Genomic DNA, 26718 nt, shown 5'->3' on the forward strand with positions numbered 1-26718 from the left:
TTCTCGGATTAATAAACGGAACGAGACCTGAGACCAGGATGACGTCGGTTGTGCGTTTTCCTCATCTCTTCCCATTTCCAACAGTGCCTCTAGATTCGAAACTACTCGGAAACAGAGAGAGAGAGAGAATCGGTGACTCCAACTTCAACACAACTGAAGCATCGTGAAAAATCAACGAGCGCCTCCCCCGGAGATTGCAAAGATTATCGTCACGAGACAGAAGCGGTCGTGAGATTTAATTTGTTCGCGTAATCGCCGTGATGACAACAAAGATGATTTGGTTCGTCGCATTCAGATTCGTTTTCAGAAGAAGATTCTCTCTTCCTGTTATTGAATTTTTCTTGATAAAATAGCGCACGAATGGTATAACTGGCTCTATAGATATACAGTCGAGCGCATAAGCAAATGGGCGGTAGTGGCGAAATAGGTGTCGATGAAGTTTCTTTAAACAACGGCTGGTTATACAAAAATATAAATATTAATTTCAATTGTTTAGTACGTACATCTGCGTTGTAAAAATATATAATAAGTTGAACCGAAGTACATTTAATATAGTATAGTACTAGTTCGATTAAATTTCATTGATACCTATTCCTACCACCAGTCCACTTATTTCTGTTCTCGACTGTACTTCTGCACGAACGAAGCCCCAACTCGTCGATGGAAAATTCAAATCTTATTCAAATGCGGATGACCCGCCGTTTAGCCACGAAATTTCACACTATCATATGGAAATACCGACGAGACGTTTGCGAATTCGAACGTTTGCCTTTCCGATAAATGGCGAAATGACGGAGGTATGTTTGTACGTATCAATGTTATTTCATGGAAAGCCAACATTTTCGTCTGAGAGACTTTGTAATAGAGTTATCGTGCCGAGATAGATTCGTATATAAGCACGAATCTTTTTTGTTTGAAGATGGAAAACGAAATCATTTTTTTTCAGTCTTCTAATTGTTCTTGTAATTTTATATTTAATACGCTTTCACATTTGTATACAAGGTACATGAAATAAATGTAATTCGATCTGGTAAAGATGGTGTGTTTGAACTACAGAAAATCCGATGCCTATGATCTTTTTCATAAAAGGTGGGGACACTGGGAAGTGTAATGAAAGCTGATATTAAATTAAAGGCTGCCATTTCATGGCTCTAATATATATTTTATATTAAATTGATACTTTAATCAAAGCGCTATCAGGTTAAAAAAAGACTCAACTGAAGGGTTTTCATTCGTAGGTAAAAGAAACATATCATGTTACCCCATTAGATTAAAAACCTTCTTTCTCAAGAACTACAAGCTTGCAGAGTATCAAAGAAAACTGATATTTCGGTACTATCTTTAATCGATTAAATAACGTATGATCGAATTTTCAATACTAAATGTGACATAAACTTGTGAAATATGCACGTATATCGATGTATTATTTCGTATTATATCGAATAATAAATTCATCACTGTATAGATTAAAATCAAGTTTGATCTTTTATATTTTTTACTTTTCAACCGAATAAATCCGTATCATCAGCATGACAGCGTGATATTATAAAGTGAATGTTAGAAATTCAGCCTGTATATTCTAAAATCAAGGAATGAAAACTATCTTCTCTTAGAAAAAAATAAAAAAGAGTATCCGTTATTTAATAACACCAAGTTGTAAAAGACGCTTGATAAATCAAATTTGCGAATAACACTTTTACTTGGAGTAACGAATTCAGAGTACTGTTCGCATATAGGGCTTTTACACTCTGTAACATAACCTGCAAGTAACCTAATTTATGGGTGCATTAAGCTTAGTACGCTTCAAGTCAAATTCGACGCTTTGTCGTTGAAATCACGGTGTTCACAAGTTAGCCCGTTGTTGGATTTCGAAAAGGAACCGCTCGTGTTCGACAAGAATATCGATGAGGAAACGCATAACTCGAAACAGTTTGGTGCTTTCACGAAATCTTCCTGTTAAAAGCTTAGATTAATCAACCTTTGACGATTTCTGGTTACCGGTGGTCGGAGAGCCGTACAGCTATCTGGTTCAAGCATCGACAATCAATAATGAAGTAGGCATTGACAGCTGTCATTGGAATCCGCTATTTCTCTTGATAACGATAACAATAGCCAATAGAAATCACAATGCGCCACGGCGATTCCTTGTCGGCTGGGATCTCATAATAGTTACTGTCATAAAAGGCTATCGTGACCGTAGGAACAATAGACTCGCAGGTGCTACGGCGACGTTGACGTTGCCTCCATTTCCAAAGGAGTTATTGAATTTCGCTTAGCTTGTTACTACGAGGCGAACGATGACGAAATCCGTGACGTTGTGATTTTGATAAATATATTGTATAATACATTTCGACATCAAATAAATATTCAAGAATAGCGACACGTTTATTTGAATTTAAGAATGACTATAGGAGAATCGTAGAACCTTGCACTCAGGAATCAAACGGATGTTAACACAGACAATGTCCAAATCCTTTTCGCGTGCTTTTCAAAATTACCTTACTTTTATTCGAGATTTAAATTGAATGTATTAATGTTTATGTAGGCAGTCATAACGCTGTGTTACTAACGAACAGGTGAATTTGAAACTTGAATGTTTGAAACCATCGCATAAATTTCAACATAAAAATATGTAAAAGGTGGTGATCTTAAAATTAACACTTTGACTGCCACGTTGGTCATATATGACCGGCCACGGTTTCTCCTGTGACGCCACGGTGGTCATTGGTGACCGGAGCGCTTGAACTTTTTACAATTGTAAAAATTGTATGAAAATTGACAATTAAGGAATTGAATATAACCGATAAATAGAAGATACTTTGAAATAAAAAGTGCCCCATTGAACAATTAAACATTTTTATTAGAACATCAATAAAAAAAAAATCAGAATAAATCTTGCATCTAACGGGACACTGTGTTTGCATCCATATCTTTGAGGAGTAATCTACGAATATTATTATAAACACAGCTTAGAAAATAATCGTAAATGCTGCTTTATTATCATATAATTGAAGTTAGAAATGTGCACATACCTTACTATTATATATAGAATGAGCAAATACTGTTTACTAATATCTTCTACACGTTTTAATAATATATTCTGAACGTTTTGCTTACGAGAAAATAACGAATGCAAATGGTTTGTTGAAATAAAAGAAGCCTTGTTATAATATGTCGCTATCAATTGTTAGCAAGGCGTCACTAATAAGATAAACGGTCTATTGAGGAAGAATGTTGTCTTTCATAATCCATTTATTATTATTTTGCCATTATATGCTTTGAATAATAAAAATACTCCCGTGGCGACCTAAGCAAAACATGTGATTTCAGCGTGGTAGTCAAAGTGTTGAACATGGTTTCATTGTCTACTTGACTTTAATTCTATTAATAAATCCTACGAATAATCAGTTAATTAAGCAATTCCACAATCCTAGTGATTTAAATTTTATCTAATCGTTGATTCTAGGCACATTTGCTCGGGATCAAAAGCTGGTGGGAGGAAATGTTTTCGGCAATCACAACATCACCAACGCACCAACGTTCGAAATGAACGTTCCACGAAACGTGACCACTGCGGTTGGTCAGACTGCTTTCCTTCATTGCAGAGTTCATCAGCTAGGTGACAAAGAGGTAAGAGGATTTACCTTTTACTTCGCGTCAGGTGTAACATTCATCTGATAGCGGACAATAACGAAGAAGAATGTTCTCATCCTTTATTGCTATATTAGTTTCTTTCGTATAATACGTTTCAGTTGCCGGGTCAGAATAACTTTTCTCGTGACAAACGTCCACCTTTATATTTGAATTCAAAATAAAGCTAATAAAATTCAAAATACATATGATACGAGAAGCGAGGTCTTCGTAGAAATCGATTTTTAAAATCACGATTTTCACAAATCTTTTTGTTTTAGCTAGTTGCAGCAATTGTACGATCAAATTAATTTATCTTATTAAGATAATTACTACAAGAGATTCTTTTCTTTTAATTTCGCAAATTATACGAGTACTTGAATTTTCTAATGAAATATATATCACACGTGTGAATATACGATAAATATTTGTAGATACGAATATCTTGGTTTTATAAAAACTCATTAACAGATCAAAATTTTGTGAACTGTTGTTCAAAATATAGTGTTTAGATAGTGTTGAGATGGTTAAATTTCGATTATATTGCTGATTCGAACCTGGAGTACTTGATATAATATTTATGCACTATGGAAAGATCGGCGTCAAATCTAAAGGTTTAAGAATTTTTATACTTATTTTATATGTTAGGTTGTTCGGAAAGTGTCTTTCTTTCGCAAACGTGTTTTTACAACAGTGCACCTTCATACAAACGCGAAACTAAGTCTGTGAAATGTCGCGGTGTTTGTCTCAACAGAACAAAATGAATCGCACATAATTCGACAAAATAATATAAAATAAAAGAAGTTGTGCGTCTATTATTTTCTCATAAAATGAAAGAAATTTTCCGGACAATCTAATACATGTAAATTCTATAGAATTCAAACTACCGATCAACCGACATTTTTACTTTTGTTTTGTTTAACCAGCTGAATAGAATAGATCATGAAAGAAGAACGATAATTTAGGACTTAGAAAATCGATTCTCGACTTTCTAAGTAAAATTTATAGTAGATTTGTTATTAACTGTTATTGTATTTAATTTAATTATTTCCAAAATAAACTCGATTTTCCAAAATCGGTCGTCTGATCTACCCTAAGGATTTACGTTATTACATATATATTTATTTATTTATAGGTATATATTATATATATATATTATATATACATATTTCAAACGTATTTCTTTCGCTCAGCATAGAATAGAGCACTCCGCTAACAAGAAGCTCACGCGTAGAATCTTGGGAATTGAAAAACAGGGGAGAAACATTCAATAGGAAAAGAAAAGTTGTTTGACACAACGTTCATGAATAATTCGTCAGAAGTTTCTGAAATTTAACTTTATTCGTCGGTATTTTTCTGACTTTCTTTGTAGCACAGAGAAATATCACGCCAACTAGGGAAAAACACGCAGAGGAGAAATCGCGTGCGCAACTTCGCGTACGATCAAAAGGGATCACCCTGTTGCAGCCACGAACGGCCGATCGTTTTTCAAAATCTTCGATCCGAGGCATACATTAGACGAAGCTAGGCGATTTCGAGAGGCTTCTAGGATGCCATTACCGCGCCGTGCGGTTTTCCGGCCGTGCTCGTTGATAGAATATGCATAACGCGTGTTTTAAGAAGGGAAGCGGCCTGGAAGAGGGGCCAGGCGAATACATGTGCAGCCATTAAATTTTTCATTTTTTCCTGCTGTGCCGAAAAAATTATGGATATATACATGGAAGGAGAGACGTGCATGGAAAAATTCAGTAACAGGTGGAAGTATTTGGCTCGATAGTATTGATCTGCTGACTATACCGATGCTATTTTCGATGCTACACGATGCTACTAATCGATAAATAGCGTAACATCTCGTGGGTGATAAAATGTATTATGCAACGTTCTATAAAAAATGTTATGAGGCCGAGGGAATTATTTTTAAACGACACGAGCGCGTTCATGTGTCACGTTTTGCAATAATTAATTTTTATTTCATCTAGTTCACAATTGAACCAAATTCGTATATAAGCTTTTTGTATTGGGTTGCATTAAAAAATTGTAGCGAAATTTCTGGATAAAGCGAACAGATGATGAAAGCGAAAGGATTAATTAGAAGATGTTCATGAAAGAAAGAGACGTGTGTGTCGTAGAAACTGTGTGGTTGAACGTAGTTTACAGTATATAAATTTTTCATTAAATTATATAGAGCGTAAAGTATCGTGTTAAGGTGAGATTCTCGGATCTCAAGAAAGAAGTTGAACGAAATTCTGAAACGTGAAAAATGTTTCTGAGAGAGCAAATAAGTTGCAAGTTACAAGATAATTATTCCGTTTCTGCGAACGTGACAGATTACGTTTGAATGTTCCCATTGCGAGCAACCATAAATTCCTCTACCATGATTTGTACGGCCGATTAAACAGAAATTACAGTAACCAGAATTTGATGAGTACCTAGCGTGCAAAGTCTGCAATAAACGTCCTAGTTTTGCAAATATGAAATATATAACTTATTGTAGCTGGTATCATGCGACGAGCCTGACAAATGAGCAACGTAATAGGAATTGCACATATTTATATATTAATCGACTTTCTGTTGATACAAGTTAGCGATATAAAGGCAAATACCGCACTAATTCATTGGAAATGTAGATAATGTAATGGTACAGCTTTCGCGGTGATAATAATCGGATTGTCACAAATTTTCCTGCTGCTCGTTAATACGGGTCAGAACGAAACATCTGCACATCAGAATAGAAAGACTACTTTAACACGTTAATACCTTTGCAAACGAGCAATTGGAACAGATCTCCATTCATTTCCAGTGAAATGATGTTTTCATCCTTATACTCGCGATGAAAAATTCCGATTCGTTATTTTCCTATTCATAAAAGCGTGCATTATTTTCTTGGTAGCACAAACGAAGCACTATTTGAAGCTTAGTACTTTATTCAAATATTTATTGGGGTGTGAATTTAGATTAATAATTACTTTTAGCAGATATTCCAAAATTAACATTGCTTTGAGCATTTTTCTAAAGGAATAAATTTTAATAACATTTTAAAGTGAAATATGTTCGATGATATATTCTACAGTACATAGGACGTTTCATCTAACTTTTCGTATAAAATTTCATAAAAATGGTTGATGGTAAAAGAAGTAATTTTTTAGCCGAAACCAATGTATAGCGAGGATAGTTTTGTTCTATTGGACAAAAATTCACGAAATAAAGGGAGCAACTTCTGTTTTTCTATTTGAAACTGTATATGTAATTTATTTGAACGAGTAAATTTAATAATAATCCATGCGAAACTGTTGTTACTATACACTACACCAGTAAAACAATTTTCATTGAAGGCACTTTTATGGAATTTGAATTCTATTGGACTGTTGTATGTTGTAAATTGAAATAATCATCGAGTTTCTAATAAAAATAACAAAAATTCATACTTCATCATTCAAATTTCATATTTTTCAGAATCTCGTCACAAGTAGTGTTAGACGATAACTAGTCGGACACTTGTTTCGATGAAACTTTACCGTAATGCAACGAATGCTACTGAAAATTTACAATCATTATTTCGCCCCTGTCTCCTATTTCGTCGCCATTTCACGAATGGAATATATTCTTTTAGCCAAATTTATTTAGTTGGTAGCAATTTTCTCTAACCACCAAAATACACTTTGTGTACCGATGATCGATTCCGTTGGAACTTGTTTATCATGCTTTTCCTGTGTTTTCTGTGAACAAGGTCATTGTTACAGGATTGTCACGAAATTATTTGCTAACCGTGAGAAAGGACTGCTGCTCTGATTGCCGATTAACGTCGTAATTATTCACCGGTAGTTCAGTAATGTGAGTTTCGAGCATCTGTGACCAGAGCCAAAAGGTGACCAACATTCGATAATGGGACGAATGGAAATATATGTTATTCTATATCTTCACTTTGATAACTAGACCATGGGTCTTCGTGCATTTATGTGAAATTTAAAGGTGCACGTATGGACAGAATGCATAGTGTGTCGGAGAACCTTGATCGATCGTATTGTACAAATTATTGAAAATATAAAATTACGATAAACACAGATTGTGATAAACGTAGTGCTTGCTTTCTTTACGTACGAACAGTTAAATTCAAAGAGAATTTCATGCGCCGAGTTCCGTAAACATACCTATCGGACTTTAATAAAATAGTGCAGCTTTAATAAAAGAAGAATGTTGAATTACAGTCACGTTAAGTCTTTTTTCTCACCGTCAAGCGATGTAAAAATTAAGGAAACGCAATTATGGCCTGTAAGCAGCTTTTAAAGGAAAATATAACATCGTTATCGCGCAGGAAAGTTGCTCGACAGATATTTCTTAATTTAATTCGCTGCGCTTCCAGGAATGGTACTCGTCTCTGAACGCTCTTGAAAAATGCAAGTTAACCATGTTGCGCGAAGAAAATGGCATAGGGCTGGAGTACACGCGATGCGTAGCGAAATCCGGGCCGCTTTTTCCATGCTTTCACGTCGAGAAATTTCGAGTTTCGGGTTTTCAGGCCGTGGAACCGACCGGAATATCGTTTCATCCCTTCTAATTAGGTCACAGCTCGTCGGTGGTGCTCCTTCCCTTTTAAAGCCATTGATGTTCGCCGAATGAGGCAATTAGAAGACCCTTAGAATCGGCTAGAAAGGCCGCGGGAATAACACCAATCAATTTTATCTTTAAATTTTAAGAGTACGTCCAGTCCTCCAGTTTCATACAAATCAAATCTTCCCGGAAAAATTCTATCTTGTTAGGATGGTATAATTGCGGTTAATCACACCAATATTCGCACAAAACACCATCTCTCTATTTATCGCTTTGTATAAAAAGGAATGATTACAATTTATTTAGTCTACACGCAGTAGTATAAACTGCTTATTGTAAATTGAACATGCGTAAATAATTTCTGTTTAATAATAAATTCTGTTTAATCGTACAGTAGATTTTTAATTTGATTAAGGCATTCATTGCAAGCGATACAAATGCTCAAACATATCAACATTTGACAAATTTCCAGTTTTTCCAAAACGTTTTAATTCTTTCTAAATTTAGGTGTCTGCGTATCGATAAGATTTGTATTGATTTTTTATTTCTTAAAAGATTTAACACGGATATTATTTTTTCAAGCGAAACTGTCAGCGATCAATGTGGTTTATGCGAGTTTAATTGGACTTGGCCGATGAGTCAAACATCTCCAATTTTTCCAACGATTACTTATAACGCTCTCGGTACAAAATATTCCGTTTCCTTTGAAACGACTACCACAAATATCAACTTTATTATTATTAATCCTTTCACTGCAATCACCTTTGAAAGGAAAGTAATTTTCATTTTTGCCAGAGGAGAAAAAATCGTCTTTCTGCTAAGCATCGTCTCGCTTTCATAATGAAAGCAACCGTCTCTAAAGTGCTTTTCTTCTTTTAATTTATTACTCTGAAACGCAAAATAAATATCTGTAATTATACTAGCTCAATGTAATAAAATTAGCTTCTGTACGTTTGATATTCTAATTTGGTTTCCGCAAAAATCTTGTAGAAAATGTTTTTTTCGAATAATGAATGTTTATTCAAAATTTACTAAAGTTGAAAAATTAAAACGTGTAGTCCAACTCTTTTCGTCAAAAATTTTCTGTCACTTCGATGTAATAAAATAACCGCGATCACAATCTCAAGGAAAGAAAGCTTTTGAAAAATGCTTTTCACATAATTTAATTTCACAAACTTTCGATGTTCATTGTATTCGTGCTTTTATGTACATTTACAAGTTGGCATGTGGTGAATATATGTAATAAATACGCTTTGACTGTTGATGTAATTTCATATTTTTATAAATATAAGCAAGGAAAAAATGATTCTTAAAATTAAGATAGTCGCAGAAAATGAAATTGATCAGTTTAGCTTCTGAGTGGTTGATGTTTAAAGATTGGGCGTAAATTTATTGCAATAACGATAAGGATAAGATAATGAATATGCTACAAAATAATTGGAATCTCTAGTTTTTAAAGACCTACACGATGAAACAAGTTCCAATAATATTCCAAATCTATTAATAATCAACACGTGACAAATAATATGAAGCGTGAGCTGGTGGAATATTTTACTTCATGACGTTGTCGACTGATAAAGTAATTTCAGGTTGCCATGCCATGGCTCTCATAAATTCACATAATTTTATGCAGTCACATTTATCTTGTTCATTTTATGAAACGTGGAAAACGTAAAATAACCGTAAAATTTAAACGCCCTTATAAATGATGGACAAGCATAGTAAATTAAATTTGTTAATTTTCTTACTGTATTTGACTTCACAAGGTCTATGAACATTAAACGTTCAATTCTCTCTTATTGTTTTAAAAAAAAAGTGAGAAATTCCACAGAATGCGTATAATATGAAAAAATATATAAAATATCTAGAGCACAGTGCTCTTTATGAAACTTGCTAGGCAAAAGAATTTTCTGCCTGGTTTCTATTTTGTTAAATATTTTCTTAAAATTAAATATTTTCTTAAATTATATTCTCGAAAATATAAAATCCACCGTCTATTCGCCACACTGCTAATTAAATAAATGTTTTCTATGCCAAGTATCTTGATATTTTCGTAATTAAGTCTACCATTACGAATGTAGAACTAATACCCGGCAGCGACGAACCGATTCGATTATGTTGTTCGAAACGGAGTATAATACAAAGGGAATTGGGCGTGTTGTTTCACGATACCAAGCGTGTATTCTTCTTTCGTAACGAAGTTAATAATGTACGACAGGCCGCCTAATGCTGTTTAGAATGTTCTGGAATTTCGACAGAGTGTTTACCCTGGCATATTATGTCAGTGGTTTAGTCCCGTTCGAAATCGGAACATTAACTACGTTTGCACGTGTGGCGGTAGCGACTTCGCGCTGGCTTACGCGGCTTACACAGGCTGCCCATCCGTAAAATGGGACAAAGCATTTGCATTGCTAATTTCTTGCATCGCGTTACATTGTGCGCGTTTGTTGACCCGGAACAAGATTCCGTCGGGCCCAAGTCGCACATTTTCGTACGAGGCTTGTTCCTTATTTGCTACGACCATCCCTAAGGTTTGCTTTACTTACTTTCGTTATTCATTGCAGGAGTAACAAAATTTTAATCTTTACGGTATAGGTTCTTCTATGATGTAGCTTATATGATATATAGCTAGTGTGATATTTTAAATAATATAACTTACTACGCTTACAGAACTATTTTTGAACGTATTATACGTACAGCATGTTAAAAGAAATGTTCTATAGGTTCCCAATTTTTCCAAGTATATGTTTCCAATTTCGAAATATTTTTCTCACCCGCTATACGTATTGTGCGAACTTTCGTGATATGGCAATTAATTATACGAAGTATTATAGTAATTATATAAAGGTATTTGATCAATAAATATGAATTATTCGTGCTCGACTTAAATTATCTAACTTTGTTGCTCGAAAATATTCATATGACATGATATTCGCGGTTCAAATGTATGCAATTTGCGTTGCAAGTTTTAGCTACGTTCTAGTCTAATTAAAAACAAGTTATCTAATTAGAGATAGTTTTAACATGAAATGTTTCCGTTAGAAGTTTAATGGGGAAAAAACCGAATGAAACTCATAGCAGCGCATTTCATTTATACGACGTCGCGTTTGTGAGGGTATAAAAGAGAAGCGTGGAGATACAGCCTTGCTAACAAAGAGTTATTGCCCGATGTGATATCGCGAACAGTTACGATAATACGTAATACTACAATGTTAACTTTATTAAGAGATACACAAGGCGAGGAAATACGTAATACTGAGTACAACGTAGCGAAACGACATTCATCTTCTGCTTGAAAATAACCCGCAATCCCTAGCTGAATATTAAATATAAACGAAGGGGGAGCGCAGGCTATGCGCCCACTTCATTAAAGGATATAAATATTACACGTCGATAACGAAACACGAAGATATTTTCATCGAAAGTGCTGTATGCGTTGCGCGCTGCTTATTCCAAAATGAAATTAATAAAAAAAAGGCAAATAAATTTATTTGCGAATAAGGTTGTTTGCAAATGAATACCACAAGATCTTTTTCTATTCTTATAAACATCGCTAAAACTTTCATTTTAATCTTCGAAGCTGATGCGCTAAGCAGACACGGTTTCCATTTCACCTTTTTTAGGTATCTCGATATTATCTTTTATACAACAGAATGTCCAGCTTTTAACGCTAGTCTGAGATGAGAGGAGAAGAAAAAGTCAGGTAATCAGAAACCTAATGAATATTCAGTCGTGGAACAAGGAGAAAGAAATTTCGTGTCAAAAGTTCCTGAATAAAATAGTTTTGGTCTTAACGTGCCGTTAGTGTACTAGCCACAATGTTTTTTATAAATCAGATGCGTATCATGTAACAATCGTTGGATTATAGAAGGCTACGATATTACGAAATAAATTTTCTAATAAATCCAAGTAATTTCCCCTGAAAAATATACGAACAGTTCAACTTTCTAATATACAAACTCATGTATATAATACGTTTGAAAAGCGAACTTACAGCCGTTGCGAGTCAGTTTCAGCAGCGACGTTAAAGAAAGTTTAATTCAAACGAGACCTCTTGAGAATGCCACGGAACGAAGTTAGCCGAGCAAAGTGTCAGCAGTAGGCAGTTTCGTAATTTAATCGTTTCGAAAGTCTCACGGCTCCTTCCTCATTTCGCATAAATATCACTTGGGAAACGTTCCGTTTCGTTTATCGTCACACTCGAAAAGGCGCGTCAAGACGGCAGCAGAAAGATGAGTTGCTGTTTCCACGAAACACTTTGTGCTTGATCCACGTTGAAATGAACGATTTACTTCACCAAGATCAAAGCGAAGTGAAGATTCTAGTCGTTCGTATCGTCAAAATAAGCGAGGAATTTTTTGACGAATGCTTTGAGTTTGTCTTTAAAAGAATATTATCGAAGATTTTTATAATTTTTTGATATAAATGCTACATATGTATAATATATTTATAATACAATATAATACCTCAGGCGTTTAGCGTGTACGTTTTGTACAAAAAAGAAATTCGAAATCACAATATTATCGTATAACACGCGTTCTTAATAATTCGACCTTTGGATAGTGCGATAAAATGACAGAATTCCGAATGACAGATTTGGTAAATGATCACTTTTTTATTGTCAAGATTTTTAGCATTTCTCATATTAGTAGATTTAATTCTGTAAATAATTACGTTTACGAATGATGATACTTAAAATGGGGAAGAATCAACTTAGAATGCGAAAATGGGAAGAATCAACTTTGAATTCTATTATAAAATTAGTGGATGATTTCATACATGTAAATACAGCTACAAGGGGAATTCTACATTGAAAAATTCTTTCGAAAAGTCCAAATTTCTATAGTAATTTCGGGAAATTTAATTCTAAGCAAATGGAAATTCAGTTTGGATAAAAAAGCTTAATTTTAATCTGATCCGAGTTAACTTCATCATGTTTCATCTAACGACTGCAATAGAATTCAAAGGTTAAATGGATTCAATGAATTTCTAATGTAAGCTGATTACTATCCAAGATCATTAATATAGTGAAACAGCTAACGTGCCGAGTGTATTTTGCAGTAAAATAGTTGAATTATTAAAATCTTTATAAGGCCCTGTTCCCAGAAGCTTCTCGATTTATTACGTTTTTGGAGTTAAGATCAATCTATAGGACGTATCTACTTGGACCGCAATAATAAAGGAAGAATTTAAATCTAAAACTTTAACAGCTACCATAGAATTGTTTACATTTCGCGAAATTAAAGTGAAATTCAGGCTATAAAAGTGGTATTAATGTACCGCAGTATATTCTATTTAGGTACAAATGACAAATGGCAAACAAACAGTTTGAAAATTAAAAGAAAGAGATGTAGCATTCAATTAAAATGAATGTGTAATATAAACAAGATATATTGCGATATTTTAATGCACGAATTTGATGAAATAGGTTTTTCAAACTTCTAGAATTTTCAACAACACGTAAAATAATTGCAACTTCATAGAATTTCAATATAATTAATTTGAGTCGAATTTAAAAATATTGGTAATTGGTTAATTACGCCCCTGTTTATTGCGCTGAAAATAATGTAGATCCGTATTTAACTGTGCTGCGTTCTTTCAGTCATCTCTGACGCAATTATATTCTTCTAACGTCAAAAACAAGTTCAAATTTAAAACAAAATCAAAACGATATTAAACTGGATTTTTCGTGTCAATTCTACGATAAAAGTGTTCTTAAAACATTAAAAGCCTTCTTGTTTGTTAAAAACAAATTTAAATATAAAAATTCGAGCATCGTGACAGCATCGAATCTACATAATTTTAATGATAAAACGTAGAACATGAAATTTCGTTGGAAGATCACGTCTCGAAATTGATCAGTAAATTAAAGTCGTCGAAACGATAAAACCTAAATTGTCCGTAAACGAACGAGTTGCGGATAGTTTGGAGCAATTGCTTAAGCGAATAGAAATATTTGTGAATTCTGAAGAACAAATAAAGAACGTTACCTTCGGCATAATACGTTTCCAGAAGTCGATTAAAGCTGCTGCTTCGAAGTTTCAGCATCTCCACGTTCGTCACAGAGTTTTGATTGCTTAATGAGCTCGTTAGTGCTTCCTGAATTTCGTAGGGCTTCTGGCGCGACGTGAAAAGGTTGCAGCCGTCGGTTTTTCCAAACAGCTATTTATGCGTTCCAAAAGTAATCACAACATGAAATAAAATTTCATCCAGATAAAATTTCAAGACATTTATGACGAATATGCCTAAATGATAACTGTTACAGATAGATTTATCTATTGTTAGGGAAATAACTAATTTATTGATGCTAAGTTACCGAGAAGTTGAGACCGTAAACACTTGAAAAGTAATGTGAAGAACATGAGTATCGATATATAATTAATATTCATAACATAGTAATGGGACGTACTTTACATAATTATACTCAAATATCAAATAATAGCAGGGATGCAGCCATGTTTAATTATAAATCATTTGTGATTTATTAAACTTTATTTATACTATCATTCAGTCAGATATCTGAATGTAATTTGAAAGATAGTTCAAAGTAAAATTAGTAGCCCACAAATTTGTAGATTACAGATATTCTAAATTAATAGAATTGCATTATTATCAATAATAATATTATGTTTTATATTTTAGAAATCAGAGTTTGAGATGAGACTGTAAACAGGTGTGAGTCTTTGTATGCGATGGGTGCTTTAAATAATGTACGAGTGAGAGTTAGAAATATGTAAACCAAGACTTTTTTTCTAATCTGTGAAGCTAAAAAATAAATAAATGTACATATATTTGCGAGATTGTTTGAAATAATTTCTGTTAAAACATTGCTGCATTATTTAACGGATGGGAAGTATTACAGTGCAATCAATCGTACCAGATCATCCCATTTGTTAATAGTTCAATATTTCAGTGAGAAACAAATGTTTGGACACAATTTCTAGGATGAACAAATGTAGTCCTCGATTAGTCAGAGCAAATTAATAGCAAGCGGTGTCAATTTGTTCAAATATAAATTGGAAGCAATAATTAATCGTAAATTACGAATAACATCATTGGAAACATGTTGCTTCGTTCCAAACAGGATAAACTCTTAATTCTTCTGAAACAATTCTCCGCCATAATAATAGTTTACTCTGATCAAATCATCATCGTTTGTCGATAATTGTAAATGGAAATTTGATGAATCAATTTGTAAGAAAGCTTTTCAAAATCTATTCGTTGATAGTCCACACTATAATTTCTACTAAATTGAAACTTGATCATTAATTAAATACTAGGAAAACCTTTAAAAGTTTCTGTGTAAAATTATTTCTATTGATAGTTTATATCGTAATTTCTACTAAATTTGATTAATTTACTAAATTGGAATTTGATTAATTAGTTAATAGAGGAAGGATAATGAGCAAATTACATCAAATTCTCATACTCATATATTAAAAATTCAGCTATACGTAGCATATATATATGCAATTGATTTACATAAAAGTATAAAACTTGTTTTAAACTAAAGGAAACACTAAAAAGAGCAATTTAAAACAACATTTTATTTCATAAGAAAAAGCTAATTTAAAAGGAAATTTAAAAGAAAAGGTAATAGGTGTTAAGAAAAAAAAGGTTTTTTTAAATAATTGAATCTTATTCATCCTCCCTCTCTATTATATCGCAACGAATACGGTTTCTTATCACTGAGGAAAATTCATTTTCGTCGTTCGAAATATTCTTCGTCTGATCATTTTGTATCAGCTGCAATGACATACGTTTTGTTTCTTTTAATAATTCTTTATAACAAGCCATACAGATTCTGAAATCCCTTTGAAATCGTGTAAAACGTTCGAGATTCGTATCACTTATAGCGAAATGGTAAAACGTGTTAAAAAAATCGCATAACTGTAACCAGAACGTGTTAGTTAATCGTGTAAAAGTTAATAACACGTGTTACAAAAAACCGTGTAGAAGCGAATAGATCGTGTAAAAGTGCAGCCGTGTAAAAGTGAATCGTGTGAAAAAAGAAGTTTAACCGTGTAGACAGAGTCGCAGGTGTGCATAAAATTAATGCAACTTGCTGATTGTTAAGATATTTTTGCGATGTTCTACTTATTCAAACGCGGAACTAAATTGTATCCGCTGAAGAGTAATTCTGAAAATGGAATTACCTATAATACAGAAGCAATTACGAAGCTGAACTATTACCAGAAAATCACAGTCATCATTTCGAAATCCGTACAATTATTCGCAATGAAACAGTGTCGATTTCATAGGAAAAGTTACTCGTGTCGTGAGACAAAGTAATTTATACAGTCGACACATTAAAGCGCATGCAGTCAGTATAATTTGATACAGATATAAATTGTAGCGGTGGAAAGTTTTCCTGGTTACTCTGATGATCATGACCGACATAACTGAGTACAGCCTGGCCGTGGTTCCTGACCAATTTTCAGTAACAAATTATCCAGCTCGCGGCAGCTTGTTAACGCAAACATAACGCTAATAATACGACATGCATTTATCGGTGTCATTAAATCAAAAAGCGTTTATTTAAATCGGCTGTACGCTGGCCACCGCAGACAAATCACACTAAATTTCGAATCGGTCGAAACCGACAACGTTGCGCGACGTTCAGCGTTCGTTGCTCCCTAAGAATAATATCGTGCGTGATTACGCTCAACCAGCGAATATTTTTCGGCACTGGAAAAATAAGCAGATTTGTATTTTTGGATACTAAAAAAAAAGACAATTTGAATCCTATGTACGAATGTACGAAGAACATCAAAGAATGAAAATACGAATGCGTAGAATGTACATAGTTGGATTTAACAGCTTTCACAGAAATAATAGAAATCGAGAACGTAAAATGTGAAACTTGGAATATCGTTAAATTTAGAGTTTGCTTATTTAATCGTAAAATTTCTTCCGTTTCCAAAGGGCTCCCTTTATCCGCTTGTGCATTTATCGCTAAAAAGTAGAATGTTCGATATTCACGGTAAATCGAGGAATGTTTTGCTCGGAAATCTGACACCCTCGACCGGCCACGGTGGCAGCCGTGAAATTAATTGAATATTTCGAATTTCTGATCAGACCAGTAGTAATCGCGATTCGATCACGCACCCCGGTCAGACCGTGCTTTGGGGGAATAAATTAAATCCGGATATGAAAAGGTCCAGTACGGAAGACCGACGCGTTTAATCCGAACAATTGCTTTTCCGATGCCCGGCATTTTGCTTTGCGCCTGCCCGCTCTTCCAATTTCGTGTCCTCTCTTTCCTTTCGTCCATCTTGCTCGCTTCTGCTTTTTTCTTTTTCCTATATTTCTTTTTGTTTACTCGTCTCACGCCCTTTTTATGGCGTAGCAATTGGTCTAACAAAACGAGCCGATAAAATTGCAAAATAACTTCGAATGGTTACCAGAATCCGATTTCTTTCCCTTTTCCTTTTCTTTCTCCTTCTCCTTTTTTATCTTGCCCGTGCTGGTTTTTACAGAAACGTATTCGTTAAGATCGCTGCTTTATTATACGACGCGCCCTTAACGCGGGCTTTGTCCTTCCTCCTTTTTTACATTATCGACCTTTTGTCGGAGCTTCAAGCCAGCTTTCGTGCAACATTAATTAAGATACTTTGCGAGCGTCGAAGCAACGTTCGCGAAAAAGAATTGGTCACTTGTGACGTGCTGTATTTTACGTGGATGAGGTTTTAGTAAATTATGTATGAGATGGGGCACGATAGCGCATGGTGTCCGAGTATGGAATTTTTCAGAGAGTCAGCTAGTGGATGAATTAATTTTTCCATATGCGACGGTTGCCAAATAAAATGACGTGTCGTGTAAATAATGATTTTTCAAACGTTTCATTGAGATAATGGATACCTAAAAATAATGAAACCATTTTTGCCAAAAGTTTGCATTCGTATCGAACTCTCCGAACCTAATAGCGTGCCATCCAATCAGAAAACTGACTAGTTTAATAGTTTCCAAAAATTCTGCTAGTTTCATTGACACTCTTAAAACTACAATAAACAACTTTCCATCCGACTATTGATGACATATATAGAGTAATTTAAACCTGTTAGTCTCGTGGCACGCACACGAAACTTTCTCTCACATAATAAAACCTTGTAAATCAACTTTGGAATGAAAAAATAGCCTCTGAATGGCGGGCAGGTTTTGGGAAAAGCCGCGCGTGGCGGTAACCAGTTTTTCGTGACACACGGCAAGCAAATACGAATAAAACGTATTTCGTGAATATTCTGACACGCTGTGCAAAAAATTCCCGCAAAATGCGTGAGACTAAGCCCCCCAAAAAGCTACGCGCAAACAACTGGACTAACGAATGACCCGCCAGCGTTAATAATAAAAGTGTCATCGTTGCCGTCCCTTCGACCCCTGACTGAGCATTAGATAAAGTCAAAAAGCCCAAAGGCGATCCCTTCTAAGGTTTTGGAATCTTAGTAAACCTAAAGTGAACTATGCATCACACAATTTGTGTTTTAATTCCTAATCGCGTTATGAATTAATCCCTAATTTAATTACTAATCGCATTTAATTGGATTAAGAACTTTGAACTGAAAATGATTTATATACAGTGACTCTGAAAAATATTGGTCCACCGTTGTATTTATTATTTATTATTGCATTTACATACTAATTGCAAATTTGTATATAACATATTACATACTAATATATGTTTATACCGTTTGTATGTTTCATACTGCTATTCATCTTGTATACTAATTTTTCACTAAATGTACGTTTGCAATAAATGTCTTGTAACCTTTATATACATTTTCGAGTTGGTTTCAAATTTTGCTATTATAGTCACGGTAGTCGTGTCTTATCGCAGCGCTGACGAAATTTCAAAATGTTTCGTATAATACATATAATATATTCATAAAATTTGTTGAAGTGATATTTTTGTGACTTATTGTAGATATATCGCTGGATGTCAATACTATATATTAAAGAACAAATTTAATTTAAGCACTAATTGAGAGCCAGATATATCGTGACCTAACTAATTGATCATTAATTGTTCAGATCGTTGGAAGTTCGATATTTTAGTAGCTAATTAGCAGTGGTCTCAAAATGCATTATAATATGTCTGGGAACCATTTGACTTCTAGCTTGAAGCCGCAGCTTCCGTAGCTCCACCCCTTCTTCAAATGCATCAGCAAGTGGGAGTATAACATGCCTGCTCCGTGTCCGTTGGTGAACAGAACTTTGGCAACGAAGCTGAATTTCCTCCGAGCCCTGAATCCGCGCCCAGAACCGACAAAAACTAATTTCTGTCTCGCTCTTTAGAAACTTCGGAGTTTATGACACGTTAGACTCCCATTGAAACGTAGCGAAGAAACGAAAATCTGAATTGAATTGCCGTTTCCACTATTACAATGGTTTTTTGCCAAATCTTCCAATAAAACGAAGAAAAAGACTAAGCTCCGTTGGCACACTGTAATGGAAGTTTCAACGTTGCTGTTCTATCTTACGTGTTATAGCTCAGTGAACGTAGAATTTCTTTTCGATAATTTAAGGGAAACATACAGGGTGTGGCAGAATACGAAAAAGATATTTATAGGGTAGGCACGAGAAATTGCAGACATCGAAATCGACGAAACAGACTCATGTACGAAAATGTACCTTGTGATTTATTTTTTAAATTATAAGTAATTTCGTTTTACGCTAGAGATATAGCGGCTGTGGAAAATATCACCACGCACCTTTATCTTTCAATCAAGTATTTCTTATTATTAGGTCGTCCGAAAAGTTTCTTTCGTTTTAGAAGGATGGATGCACAACATTTTTCGTTTTACATTATTTTGTCGAATTACGTATGATCCATTTTATTCTATCAAAATAAAGATCACAACATTCGATAGATTAGGTTTCATGTTTATATAAAGATGCGTCGTTGTAAAAGACATATCTGTAAAAGAAAGACACTTTTCGGACAAACTCATAGCTTCTACGCATCTCGTTTTCATAACACCAAACTATTGTAACAATATGAGAATACTACTAAATGACACGAAATCTAATATACTGGAATCCATTACTCCGCATTTTTCTTTTTTTCAATCGTATCAAAAACATAAGAATTACATGGAAAATGTAGAATTACAAGTAAACATATCTTTATATATTTAACGCAGGAATAGCATACCGGTATCAGTGGAATTTCTAGCACGTAAAGAAATAGCTGACGAAACGAGGTCTCCCCTGGCACTAATCGCGACGAACCGTAGGCTGACATAAGAATAATTAATCGCTGGGGCAACAAGGGCGACCATTGCCGCATTGCTGATACGTTTCTCGTGTCCCTCTCAACTCTCCTCCATTTCTAGGTGACCGCGCGTACACGCTGCAGGTGTGTCGAGAAGTATGTGGGTCAAGTTAACAATGCATGACGCGGGGCCGGGGCGGTGATGGTCTAAAGACGTCTGTTTTTTAAAATATTGCCATCAGAAGGCGATAAGCGCGAACCCTGACGACCGAGAATTTTCCACACGGCCGACGTTTCTTCGGCTAGCCGCTTTGTTAGTAAAAAAAAAAAAAAAATACCCAACCGGTTTTCAGCAGAGTAAGACGTTCCGTTTGCACATCGCCAAAGGAGAGCGCCAGAGTCGTGGACGTTTCGTATTTCCTACGTATACAGAGTGTCCCAGATTTTTCTGAGAAACTTTGGTATACGCGGTTAAAACGGGGCGATATTTAGTCTTTAGCCGGGCTTATGACGAGAATGTGATTTTCCTGCTACTTGGGAGTTTTAGATTCTCTACCTACTTGGCTTCTATTTTGTTTCTTTTTCTTTTTTAGTAGTGTTGGTGAAAATTTACATTTGCATAAACATTCGCGGTCTACCTAGAACCATAGAATGTATATGCAGAAAGTTTGACGGGGAAAAAAACTGGGGCACTCGGTATGAGAAACGCGTACACGACGGCTCTAGGGTGCAGCTGGAAATGGAGCTTTTCGGCAATGAGGTGCATTGTTTGGAATCTTGAATTATGTATCCTAAATATGGTGCATGTGTTTTGGGATATAGGCGTAGTGCGTTGGCAGTGTTATTCGTGGCTTTGGCAAGCAAAGTGTTGGTAAATTAGTAAGTACGACGATCGTGGAAGCTTAATGTAGTAATCCTCATGATACTTTCGGCTAGAAAGCTTTCAGCCCAGTCTCACCTTTGGGGGAATAATGTTTACGCGCTTATTTTACGGCGTATGCTTAAGAAAATATTTTTGAAATTAATATTAGGTGCGAAGTTCTATTCTATATATGTCTGTGTGATTTCATTAGTATTGTACATCGATTAGATTCATATTAACGTAGAGCGTAATGGAAATGTACTGTGATACATGTGTAATGTGATGTGTATAAATGATATTTCCCAATATCGGAATGTACTTATTTTCTTTCACGCGTGGTCAATAGAACTATGGAACAAACAAAATTAATCTCATTTACCTTCAGTAATTACATTTCAGAAGATCATCAACATTCTGCGAGCGTAAACGTGGTCCATTATGAAATTTCCAACTATTCGAAATAAGCTATCATACAGTTTGCGGAATTTGCAACATTAATTAACTTGAACTGAATTAATGTAATCCCAGTCGATCATATTTGCAGATGCATATTAACAAGATTGTATTCCATTCAATGAGAAAGAATCAATTTACACAAAACGCCAGGATATTAATTTTTCGAGAACTCCAATTCCGATAAATAAGTTCAGAATATAGTAATATAAGTACAAAAATCACGTTTTGAGACAATCGAAAAGGTACTTTTGATTTCATGTGTCCTTTAAAATGATATGGTATTTACATAAATAGAAGATTTGTTTACATGAAACTGTTACTATACAAATGTAGAATATAGAATAAATATATAAAGAAAATAAAGAAATATACTGCAGACAAGAATTAACGGATTAGGTATTTTAATTGCAGGATATATTAATGAACTCCCTACATTTTGAGAAAGTTTTAAAATAAACTACTCTGCTACCAGCCAAACTTGAAGGTCCACTTTGAACGTACATACGCTATATCCGCAACCCCATCGAGTTGTTTATCCGCGAAAAAAGAGAAAGAGGAGAAAGGGGCAGAAAACTAGAAAGAAGATTCTGATTTACCAGCACCTCCAAAGTGGATGTACACACTCTCATTCAAATATTTGTTTCTGCCACGATATACGCCAATAATTTTGACTCGAATGAAAGCCACTGTCTTTCGACAACCTCCATACTTTTTTACATAAATTCTCAGTTATTATGCGAAATAGGGAAATACCTTACCGACCTCGATAACATTGAAATACGTCGTTAGGATCAACATTCTGAATATTTTTTCCCTGTACATACAACCGACGTTCAAGTTATGGCGTAACTTACGTTCAATATTACATATGTTACATATCAACTAATTTTACAAATTTTTGTTCCATAAACAATATTTCGATAACGGATGCTATACTTATTACATTTTTGACTAAACGAAGATCAGAATAAAGTGGAATATTCCATACATCGATCGATTTATCGAAAATTATTTCTAATAGCGTTATCAGTTAGCCATCGGTAGTCGGCTATTGATCTAATCCAACTCCCTGACTTTTTACAATTTTCTTTTATTTGCAGAATATAAAAAATGATTATCTCGTCAATGAGTTAAGCCTAGGTTGGGCTATATAAAAATGTAGTCGGCTACGCTTAAACGAAATGTGATCATAACTTCAATTGAATTTTAAAATTTAGTTAAAAACGTTGAATTTAATCAAAATTTTTTGCGAATATCGTGAAGATCAAGGCTAAACAACGTATATTAAAAATACCCGACAAATATTCAGAATGTTGATTTTGGCAATATATATATCGTTAATATCAATGACATGTCATCTATCCTGCGTAATTAATGAATTCTCTTCATTTCACTTGCATTATCATCCAATCGATGATTCAATGAATTTGGAAGAAAATTCTGATTACACGATCGTGGCCGAGCAACGAACAATCCTAGCAACGCGCAACGAGAGCCAAGCGTTTTACTTCCATCGAATACATTTCAGCAACAACAAACAAGGAATAGAAGGCGCGTAACACCGGTTTGGCTGAACTTTGCGATGGCGTCTCGTTCTTTCTCAAGACTTTCCGAATCCCTTGTTAAAAATTATTTTTGCATTTTGATGCAGACCGCCTGTCGATTTTTCGCTTCGAATTCGCTAGAACCGAAGAATTTAGAAACTTCGGACACGCGGAGAATAGATTAGACGATGGGATTTCGGGCAATCCTTTCTGGGACAATTGTCATGCGCATGCATCGAATGGCTGGCATTTAGAAAGAGTCTTCCCAGCAAAGTATTTCTTCAGAAAATTCTCTGAATCTATTACTTTCGAGGGAACTTCGTTTTCGTTCGTTTCTTCGACGAGATAGAAGGAAAAATAAAGCCTCGCGTGTTATTTTGGAATAATTAACTTCAAGATTTTTACGGTTTTACATCTTTTCTGTACAATATCTTAAAGCTTAAGGTGTCGTAAAAAACAAAGAACCCTTTTTAAGAAAGTTGAAGAAACCTCTCTTACGAGATACTAACTCGAGTTAGTCTAAGTCTACCACATTAACCTACATTATGAACAATCATTGTAAGAAACTCTTACGTACATACGATCTGTATTGTATAAAACATTTTCAACTTTCATTATCATTTTGATAACATAAGACTATTGTGATTATACTCATAAGATTCAAAATCAATTTGAAAGTGTACGATATGTATAATGAATATGTACAATCGACACTTTTTAATTTATAAAATGATTCGATATATATAAGAATTAACAAAAGGAAGACCGTAAAGAATGTTTTAATTTTATAATCGAACATCATTATTATTGGCAAGATTGTTCAAGCATTTTTAACAAAGACTGGCTGAGGATTTCAGAGATGGTTAAATTAATTAATGAAAAACGTTATTGGGAGAAAGAGCAAACATAGTTACCGCGTTACAACTTATACAGTTTTCGATATCGATATCGAAAAATTCTGCACCAGATTTTATTACAAGCCATCACCTCGTGTAGTTAATTAAAAGCATTCATTATAATATAATATATAATCGTTTATGTGTTTAATACATACCATTATGTTCTACGAAGAGCTTTTCACTTCGCTTTTATGCCAACCAAAACCATTAAATCGATATCCTTTGACAAAGAATGCGAATATCACGCGACTGAAGCGTTTTTACATAGAAGGTGGATTTGTACACGTGAAAAATGTATCATAACGTCGTTGAAAACTATTTTAGGAAATTTACTGTCTAATCCTATTAAAAGATATCGATCATAATTCACCGTAAGCTCTTGTTATGAACTAAAAATCACTATACATGTTTAACGACTTCCACTGCACTATCTTACAGAGTCTTTATTCCCTTTTTATTATAGCAGCATTTTTTATCGTAGCAAGAGTGATTAAACTGATATGCTTTTACCAAGAACATAACTCTGATCGATGTACAAGCCGGGTTCCTTGGAAAGTTAAGTTCGGCGAAAGAAAAATGTATCGCAGTTTAAATTTTCTTCATGTTAAAACGATCTTAGACGGAAGATAAAATAATGTTAGAAAAGATGTGCTAGCTATTACAATACGATTAGTGATATCAAAAAGCTTCCTTTTTTTCCTATTTACAAAATATACAATAGATATGAAATTGTAATAAAAATTCTTGCTGCTTCGTGTCTTTTACTTATTTCCTCGAATATCAAATACATTATAAAATAATAAATGTATAATACCGCCGTTCATGAAAAATCCATAAAATGAACAATTCGTTAAAGCGATTAAGTTCATTAAACAGCGTTACTGTACAGTTCGTAGAGAGACAAAGCTCTAGCGCATAGTTTTACATTGGAATTTTAATACGCAGAGCTTTAATACATCAACCAAAAAGTGCAACGTGTTGACAAGCAAGTAAGCACGTTTATCGAAAACAACGCGGTTGATCTTGCGTTTACTTGGAAAATACATTTTGTAATTTATGAACTAGCGACGTTTACGGCATTAAAGCGATATTGTATGTATCTAATTTCCTATCGTGAAGCGTCAGCTTCTGTATCTTTCCAAGAATAAATCCCACAACAAATTGCGTAAGAGCAACTCTCCGATGATTTTTCGAAGGACGTTCCTGCGGCGATTTTTCGTGACGAAAAATTCGTTCGAGGTTCGATCGACAAAGTTGTTCAATGTCACGAGAGGGTGATCGCCACCCTCTTGAGGAAACTCGTCCAACCAGAAGCCGATTGCCTTTAATCGAACCGTCCGCAATCGACGTGTTTCGTTCGTCGATGGAAAGGTGTTACATCAAACAGAGACGAACGAACGGTCCCTTAAGCTCCCCTGTCGCGATTCAACTTTCTCTAATTTGATCAGGTTTGAGATACCACTGTCCCGCCGTGAAAAACGTCTCAGATTCGATAACCTCTTCCCAAACAGATGCCGGGAGGAAACTTCGTGGCCAAGAATCATTCCATTCTTGGGCGAAACAATGAAACCTGATCTTTAATACATCTTCGACCTTTCATCGGACAAGATAGCTGGAGAAATTTCGGGGAACTTTTGCGCTTGGTTAAATTTTATTTTTGGGTGCACCGAATCTGTGTTTTTTTTATAGAACGCATGATTGTTTCTGACGAGTAGAATAGAAAAGATATGAATTTTCAGACGCGCGGATTTTTGTTTTAAAAGCTATGTGCCTTTAAAACTAGTAACTTCGCAGTCCGGAAATTCGTCAAAGGCCATCATACGATATGAATGATATAAAAAGGAATTGCCTAGCTCGGTGTGGCCCAAAACGAAGTTCGATCCAGAGCCTTCACCGACTGGTGCTGCACCCGTTAGCCCCATCTTGAAACGTGCTTGTCTCAGTGCGTCTTTATGATTTCAGAGATTCATAAAGTCGAATGTTACGTCGTCGTTCGTTTTATGAACATTATAAATGTCGAGCTTAGCAGGCTGGGCGTACGATTCGGTCTCTGCGCTTTGATAAATTTTCGTTCCTATGGCGTTCCAACTGTTGCGATAACGCGGTTCGCTCTTTTATTTGTCAAATTACGGAACATTGATCTATTGAGCGTTCTCTGTCATGCGTGTGCGTGCATTTCGAACTTTTCAGATACGAAGAATATAAAAGGAAGGCAATGACAAAGAATATAATTTCTACACTCTGAGAGCATTTTTCGTATAATAATAAATAGGCTGCAGATATTTATGGATTTTTGGGAAATTTAAGATTTCAAAAATTTGCAGAATACGTATAATACGTGAAACTTTTTACTATACCATTTCTTTAAATACGTCTATAAAGATATAAAATTGCGTAAACATGCGCAGTCTAATAATAAGTAAGACAAATATTTAGACGATCGATGTTTGTTTAGTTGGTGAATTACGTTATATTAAAATACCTGATCAAGCGACTTTCACGCTCCAATGTACACTGTATATCACAGTTTAATAAGAAGATAATTTTACTTCGATTCACCGAGATTGT

At 34.7% G+C, this 26718-nt stretch overlaps 1 protein-coding gene across 1 annotated transcript in view; it reads left to right on the forward strand.

The window, feature by feature from the left end:
* LOC126923449 (zwei Ig domain protein zig-8-like) overlaps positions 1-26718 on the forward strand; it is a 418101-nt gene that overhangs the window by 87239 nt on the left and 304144 nt on the right. Inside the window, exon 2 of the mRNA XM_050736913.1 lies at positions 3467-3630. Within this exon, the coding sequence (XP_050592870.1) occupies positions 3547-3630 (84 nt within the window). The 5' untranslated portion in view covers positions 3467-3546. The remainder of the gene's footprint in view (positions 1-3466; positions 3631-26718) is intronic.

This window comes from Bombus affinis, chromosome 13 (genome assembly GCF_024516045.1).
Source record: "Bombus affinis isolate iyBomAffi1 chromosome 13, iyBomAffi1.2, whole genome shotgun sequence".
NCBI lineage: Eukaryota > Metazoa > Arthropoda > Insecta > Hymenoptera > Apidae > Bombus > Bombus affinis.